An 8,179-nucleotide genomic window follows, 5' to 3' on the forward strand; every position below is an offset into this window, starting at 1 on the left:
TAAAATATTTTTAAAATTAATTAAATGTGATCAAAATATTATATGATTATTTATCATATTATTCTTTGAATGTTTTTTTAAAAATAACAAATATATATTTTAAAATGTAGACTTAGCCTTCAAAAATTCCTCCCCACCAAAACTCCCTCCCAAACAAACCATAATGTTCTCAACTATGTGTTGTTATTAGTCTTCAAAATTGTTGATTGCTAGTTTTTGTACGGTTAAATTGCATTTTTGGTTCATTAACTATTTAGGTAGTATCGCTTTGGTCCCTTAATTAAAATTTGATTTATTTTGGTCCCTTAACTTCTCTCCGTTACACATTTTGGTCATTTCCGTTAGTTTTAATTCAAAAACGTTAGGTTTTCTTCATCTTCTTCTCCTCTTTTTCATCTTCATATCATCTCCATCAACCTTCAAAGAATCCCAGAAAAATTTCAGAAGAAAATGAAGAAAATCTAACGTTTTTAAATTAAAACTAACGGAAAAGACCAAAATGTGTAACAGAGAGAAGATAAGAGACCAAAATAAATCGAATTTTAATTAAGGGACCAAAGTGATACTACCTAAATAGTTAGGGGACCAAAAATACAATTTAGCCTTTTTGTACTGATGCCTTTTTTTGCTGCTCAATATCTTTTCCCCTGTACACTCTTTAATACTCGCATTCCAGTGGAGAAAGAAACCCTTACTTCAACATATAACTCATCCTTTGGTTATCGACTTCTGAATAAATTTAACTTCACATTGTCAAAAAAACCAATCACTAAATCACTGATTTTTTATATTTTAATGCTACACTTCATTTTTTTTACACATGTTAGCATTCCTAAATTGTTATCTTTGTTGTAATTCCCACAAGTATTACAATATTTAATACCACAATGTGCATCGACACACGACTCGCACGGGTGGTCCAACTAGTTGCATTTGAAAACCAGAGCGAACCAAGCAATTAATCAATCATTCTAATAAAATGATCCAGTAAAATACATATCAAAGTTGTTGAGAGAATATTTCTAAATGGCTGGTTGTTGCTGAGTGATGCAATGTATATTTCCACCTGACAAAACAATCTCCCTGGAACCTTCAATTCCCACAACCTAGGAATCAACAAGCATTATAAAATGTCATTCAGTATCCAAAACAACTCAAAAGTGATGCCTAAATGTTACAGTTCATAAACAAATTGTAAAATACTGAGTAAAGATACAATTTAGTACTATAATGAAACTACTGGATTGGGACATTTGCGAGTTTGTGGAAAACAATACAATGTCTAATAATGCATCGCTTATTCATGATGATTTGGTTGGATGAGAAACATGGTTTGTTTTATAAAGAATCAATATGGAACAATGAAGATTGATAGCATTAGCTCTAAGCTATATTTAGAACAAACAGCAGTAGTTTGAGCCATAGATCTTCGGCCACAAACCTCATCACTTGGAAATATAACTCATTCAGAAATACTCTTTCATCCACACTAACTGCAGTAGTTAGTGCAAACAATACATGTTTTTGAAAGATTACGATACCATAGAACTTTTCTTCAACTGAAAAAGTGTATTTCGACAATCAAATTATTTACACCAAAAAAAATAAATTAAAAATACTCACTTCATGATGAGGGAAGGTCTTAGACAGAACTCGGATAGCTTCATCATCCCACTTTTTATCTCCAAATTGTGGAGCAATGATAGCACCATTTGCAATGTAAAAGTTTACATAGGAAGCAGCAAGTCTAGTACCAGGAAGTCTTGGCTTGGCTCCATCATCCTGAAAAATATAGAATTACACCAGAACATCCAATAGAGGTTTATATTGTGTAGTTGCATGAATAACTTATCACTCAGAAATGTAATAAACAGTGATATTCATTCTTAACCATACCAGGTATCAATCTTGCTACTAGTTCAGCATATAATTTTTCATATAATGAGTTGCAGGATAGTCTCATCATTAGGATATTTTATTACAACTACTGAATGTTTTGTTCTTAATTAACTGACTGCTAACTATCAGCATTCCAAAGATTGCATGCCCAATATCTAAATCTAATTTATGATTCCTTTTACAGTGTTCAATTTAAATTAGCTGAGAGCAAAACAATGAAAGCAAAACAATACAGTGTGCAATAGATCGCTTTCTAGTAATTAGCTCTTCTTGATATTACATCCTATCCTATTGGAAACAAAACTGGCTTGACTGCAATTGAAATTCATTAACCTAATTATCAAACTATAGTAGAGATGTAATCATAGGGTTACCACTGGGCCTTTGAGGTTACCATTTAACCAGACACCAGAGACTCCATTAAAGAAACACTACACCCAATACTTGAAAAATGCAACTATGCAAGCCAACCAAAACAAATATTTAGTCTCTTTATCTGAATCCTTCAAAGTGGACAGCAAAAATTCTTAGGTCTATATAGTTTTCCATGTGGTATCCCGTCCAATGATATGTGTTTCGTGACATCTTTACAACCAATGCTTAAACTTCGTTTTAACCAATATAAGGCCTATGATTTGAAAGCATCAAATCATCTGGCCACAGAAAAGAAAACCGCGAACATGACATCTTAAACTTCAACTGATGACCATACAGAAACAAAGATACACTCTGATGGTAACAGGCTTTGCATTTTGAAAATCACTTCATTTATTATATTTTCAATCATTAAGAGTTAAATATAACTGGAAAAAGAAAGAAACAAAATTTGGATGTTTACCTGAAAAACCCCAGCAGCCTCTTTCTCAGTCATGTATAATGGACCGGGAACATGGAGTTTAATCACTTCAAATTTTCTACCATTAGCATCAGTTACACTTGAAAACAAAGAATATGCTTCTTCAGATCTTTCATACTGAGGATCAGTTTTATCATCAGTCCAAGACAGAAGAACCGCACCAGGCCTCACAAAACAGCACATGTTATCAACATGACCATTTGTATCATCATCTCCTGTATAAAACAACATACTTCTTAATAACAACATAGGCAATATATAGAAACTTAATACCTTTTGAACCTAAATCGTGTATCCCATTTATTAGAGTGTCTCTGTGGAAGTGCCTAATAAATATCCCAGCTTGGGAACTTCTTTGAATGTGTGGAGATTAACACAGTCATTTTCAACAATGCACATAGATCTTTGCTATTAAAATCTGCTACTTCGATTTTGATTCGTGTGTGAATAAAGTAGATTGCAATGAAGTAAGCAACATCGACATAAAGATCCTCAAAGAAAAAGTTGTAAGAACTAAGAACATCTTAACAAAATAAAACCGCTACCAACTTCCTGATTCAGTTTGTAGAATAAAAAAAAAATTGAGGTCAAATTTCATGTTATCAATACCCAGACTTAGCTATTTTTGCATTAAGATGGAAACAAATGCATCAAGTTTACCATACTTTGTTTCACTCTAAAATTCGGCAAAATACTTCCATTCTGTGATAATCAATATGAACTAATTGAGTAAGATCTGGAACCTCATAAGCACATGGTGATAGCATAGTCAAAACCACTGAAGTTATTCTCTTGCCAGAGTGGATTCAACACAAGAACAGACAGGTTTCACTCATCATACTTGATGATAGTAAGTATTTACCATGAACTGGTTGAACAACTTGTTATATAGCTGCATCTGCAATGGTCCATTACTCCATTGGTTTTATGTTGACTTCGGATTTTTTTTATATATATTTAGAGTTCTTGCCCAAAAAAATAAATCTATAAAATCATGATAAATTGTCCACATGATTTTTATTAGTTTATTGTATTAAATCTCCTGAGCAATAATATCAATCCATAGGGAGATTCTTAATCTAAAAGATCAGTATCTAGTTTACATACCATATAATCCACGAGGCAACCATATAACCTTCCTAACTCCAAGATATGCCTTAAGTTCATCCTCTATTTGGCTCTTACTCAAATGTGGGTTCCTGTTCTTGTTCAATAGACACTCTTCGGTGGTAATACATGTTCCTGAAGGAAGGAAAAATTGCTAAAGTAAATAGAAAAACAGACATTTCAAAAGCAATTCAGTAAGGAGATCTAAGTTTCAAGCAGTACATCTACATGTTCCTGAAGATAAAAGAGTAGACGGCACTCGTGAATATAACAAATACAAAATAATCTTGCCTAATTGCCACAAATCCTCATTCATGAAAAAATTACAATTAGGTGGACAGCGATGTTTAATCATAAGGGCTGGATAACTAGCATGCCAATAAATCACTGCATTAACTCACCTTCTCCATCTACATGGATGCTTCCGCCTTCAAGCACCATAGAATGGGAAAATCTAGGAATCCTCTCAACATCCAAAATCTAGCAAACATGTGATGGTAGTGTCAAAATCAGTAAGTGATTACCACAGCTACAACGTGAATAAATTAATTAAACATTTAACCAACCTAACCTTCTTTTTAACAAGGCTGTCGAGACTCCAATCACAGTAACATCCATCTTCTAAACCTAAACATTTTATAAAACTCAATTAGTAGAAGAACCAACAACCAAGACATAATAATCAATTCAATGAATCACATTGGTTTTTTCCATTAATTAGTCTTCAAATTGAACTTCTTAAAATATCTGAATATAAAAACACTCTATGCTCACCTCCCCAACTATTGAAAGTCCAGTCAATTCCCGCAATCCTATGCTCCGCATCATCAGATTTGGATGTTTCTCTCCTCACTACAAACTGTTAAACAAAACAAACAACAACAAAAAAACACAATCAACAATGCATGCTTATAAATTCAAAGAATTGCCCTGAAAATGGTCAGAAAAACTCACAGTGGGTCCAATGTCACGAAACCAAGAATCGTTGGAGCTAATCTCAACGACCCTAACATGATCAGGTAGCTGATTCCGCGCATTCTCCCACTAAAATCATGAACCGAACCAAACCAAAGCACATAATCAGAAACAAATTATCAGAACGTAATAGGCAAATTCTAATATGGGACCATGGACCAATACTTGAAAATGTTCAAGACTAATGACAACAGATTCCGTCTCTCAGAAGTAGAGGTCTAATCAATTTCACAGTTGAGACAAGTTTAATTATAAAGTTGGAAAATAAATATGTAACTCGCAATCAACAAGTCACCATCGTTATAATTTCTGATTTATAAGTGTTGGACCTCTTATAAAGGGTCCACCATTTATAACAATTAAAATCGAAACAAGTTTAACCAACCTGAGCTGAACTAGCACAAACGGTTACTTTCTCAAATCTGGAGATTGCAGCCGCCACCCTGGTAAACACAAGTTGAGCATGAACGGCACCGTCACGCCAATTATCGGCACGTTCCTTTCACGCAACAACATGAAGCTAAATCATCATAACAGAACAAGAGAAGAAGCATGGAGTATGTGCGAAGTAAATAAAAATACTTACGGGCCAACCAATCCAACACTGTGAGTGAGGTTCCCATTCTGCAGGCATGTGAAAGCCATGAAAAGTAGGTGTGTTTTCTAGATGCATCATGCAATATTCTCACTCTCTGATTTTGCTCTGTTCTTCACAATCGTTTCTGTTTCATTGAGGGAAAATAACGAAGATGGTGTAAATAAATAAATAAACAAACATGTAATATGCATGAGTTTGTTTAATTAAGAAGATTGAATGAAAATAAAGTAAGATTACATTACAGAATAGATGATTACGGTCGACGGCGACGACAAAGGATTTTAGGTTCTGTCTCGCGTCCTACTTTTACTCATCTGTTTCGATTTTTCTTCGCCAAAAAAAATAATACTTGTCCTTGACCAAAAAAAATAAAATAAATAAATAAATAAATAAAGCTTGTCCACCTGGCGTGATCTAAGTGGACTGACTTATCTATCTAACGGTGGAAGAAAAGCGAAAGGCATTAAAGTGAGTTCCCGCGTCGCGTGAACGTTAGAGATTCCATGTCCCTTGAATTATGAGGGGTCCCCTGTACTTGCCTACTTGCTCTTCTTCCTAGATTCGATTCTAGATTCTATTCTACGTTCATGTGGTGGTTGGTGAAGTGTGAACCACAGTCTACTTTCACGTTCCATTCAATATAATCTTTAAATAAACAAACGAATCTTGTAAAAAAAAAAAAGAATAAACCATTAAATTGGTCTATGTCATTTTAAGTCATTCTCAAATTAATATTGGCTTGATACAGTTTTGACCCCTTATTAATATTAACTTAATTACAGTTTTGGTGTCTAAGTATTAGAAAGTTGTAATTTTGGTCCCCTAACAAAAAAAATAACAAACGAGTCATCTAAGTTTAGTCTCTTTTGCAGTTTTGGCTCCCCATGTCAATGCACACGTGACGCATATGTGGACGCCGCATGTGTAATTTTCAATTTAAAAATAAATAAAAACACAAAATGTGTAATGCTTTAATTAAGAAATTAAAAATAAAAATAAAAACCTCCTTTTAAAAAACTCGTTTCAAAACTTACTCCACATATCAGATATGACCATGCCTATACCACAACTTTATTGAGTAAAACGTCCACGTCTATGACATGCTAGCCATTGTTATCCATTGCCTCCACCAACAAACACCAGCACAGTCATGAGATCGAAACAAATCCCCCAAAGAGGCGCACTCAAGTTGAAGAATTAGGTCGAACATTAGAAATCATGATTTGGGGGTGAAGCAACCTTGAACATTAAAAAACGGAACAAGAGCGTAAATTAAGGTTTGAGGGTAAATCGGTGAAGAACGGATTTGAGTGTGAATCTGTGGATGGACGTTTTCGTGGCTGAAGCGAGAGCATTTTGTGGTCGTGGGTGAGGAATCTGAATCAATTGAAACTGGGAGTGGGGAGAAGAATAGAGAGAAGGAATTTTTTGTTTTATTTTTTTAATTATTATTATTTTTAATTAAAGCATTACTGGCATTTTTATTTATTTTTAAAAGGAGTTTTTTTGTTTTTTTAATTAGTGTTAATTAAGTAAATGGTCTTATAAATATTCAGAATTTTGTTTTTAACTCTACAAAATAAAATTACACTTTTTAGTCCCTATAAAATTTTTCATCACCATTTTTAGTCCCTATAAAATATTTCCATCAACATTTTTAGTCCCTGCCAAAAATTTCCATCAGCATTTTTGGTCCCTAAAATGCTTAAGGAAAATGTCACAGGGACTAAAAAGTGTGATTTTATTTTGCAGAGACTAAAAATGAAACTGTGGATATTTATAGGGACTAAAAACTTAATTAACCCTTTTAATTAAAGCATTACATATGTGTGGCGTCCACGTTTGCAATGACTTGGTCAAAATTTGTCTGTGGGGCCAAAACTACAAAATGGGCTAAACTTAGAGGGCTCGTTTGTTATTGTTTTTTTAAGGGGCCAAAATCACAACTTTCTAATACTTAGGGGGCAAAAACTGTAATTAAGCCATTGATATTTTAAAGAGTCTTGCTAACCAGTGCCCTCTGGTAGAGCTGTCAAAATGGATCGGCCCCTCGATCAGCTATTTTATTACGGGCCAGGTCGTAAAAAAGTATGAAAAAAGCGACCTTCTCTTTTAATTTGGGCTAGCCCACCAGACCTATATTTTTCAAGGGTTGGGCCGGGCTTGTGAGCTGGCCCATTATAAATACTAAAAAAATTATAAAATAATGTTGGTTGACTTTGGTGAGAGATATATGAGAAGTGGAAGATATAATATTGTCTACGGTATCAAGTGTTCAAGAGACTTAACTTCAAAATTTGTCAATTTTATAATTTATTTTGTCTTCTTTTGAGTTATTGGATTGATAATTATTTTGTTATGTTAGACATAACTTGTTGTTTCAAATTCCAACATTGCATTTTGTGAGTTGTGATAAATACTATCTTCTTTTGCATGGTTGTATTTTATGGTATTTATATTTTATGAATATTGATTTAATAGATGTTTTTAATATTTATACTCTCTACCTTTGCATGGATGTTTTTGTGGTATTTATCTATTATGAATATTGATTTAATAGATGTTTTATATGTCACTTAACTAAGTTTATGAAGACATGTGATCATTTGATGGATAATAATTTGTGATGTTTCCAAAAAAAAAAGTGATATGTTGCTTTATTGTTCTTAGCATCACTTATATATATATATATATATATATATATATATATATATATAGGGATAGGATCAAATGACACCAAGGTG

At 33.3% G+C, this 8,179-nt stretch overlaps 1 protein-coding gene across 2 annotated transcripts; it reads right to left on the minus strand.

Annotated features, from left to right (window-relative positions):
• Positions 1–750: 750 nt before the first annotated feature.
• On the minus strand, positions 751–5,786 carry LOC11445422 (agmatine deiminase-like). 2 transcript variants are annotated; one of them, NM_001405050.1, is made up of 11 exons: positions 5,673–5,786; positions 5,424–5,559; positions 5,223–5,336; positions 4,817–4,906; positions 4,637–4,721; positions 4,434–4,489; positions 4,264–4,342; positions 3,863–3,997; positions 2,738–2,970; positions 1,624–1,782; positions 751–1,106 (listed from the first exon to the last, which is right to left on the minus strand). In NM_001405050.1, exons 2-11 carry the CDS (start codon positions 5,511–5,513, stop codon positions 1,023–1,025), a joined length of 1,125 nt encoding a protein of 374 aa, NP_001391979.1. In that variant the 5' UTR covers positions 5,514–5,559; positions 5,673–5,786; the 3' UTR covers positions 751–1,022. The 2 variants fall into 2 exon arrangements, with proteins under 2 accessions (NP_001391979.1, NP_001391978.1); NM_001405049.1 differs by having other exon boundaries at positions 5,678–5,720.
• Positions 5,787–8,179: the final 2,393 nt, after the last annotated feature.

This window comes from Medicago truncatula, chromosome 4 (assembly GCF_003473485.1).
Source record: "Medicago truncatula cultivar Jemalong A17 chromosome 4, MtrunA17r5.0-ANR, whole genome shotgun sequence".
NCBI lineage: Eukaryota > Viridiplantae > Streptophyta > Magnoliopsida > Fabales > Fabaceae > Medicago > Medicago truncatula.

Coding starts and splice junctions, on each gene's coding strand:
- LOC11445422 (NM_001405050.1), bottom strand. CDS start 5,513: ATGATGCATCTAGAAAACACACCTACTTTTCATGGCTTTCACATGCCT. Junction 5,337..5,423: donor AGTGTTGGATTGGTTGGCCC/GTAAGTATTTTT, acceptor GTTGCGTGAAAG/GAACGTGCCGATAATTGGCG. Junction 3,998..4,263: donor CATCCATGTAGATGGAGAAG/GTGAGTTAATGC, acceptor TCCTTCCTTCAG/GAACATGTATTACCACCGAA.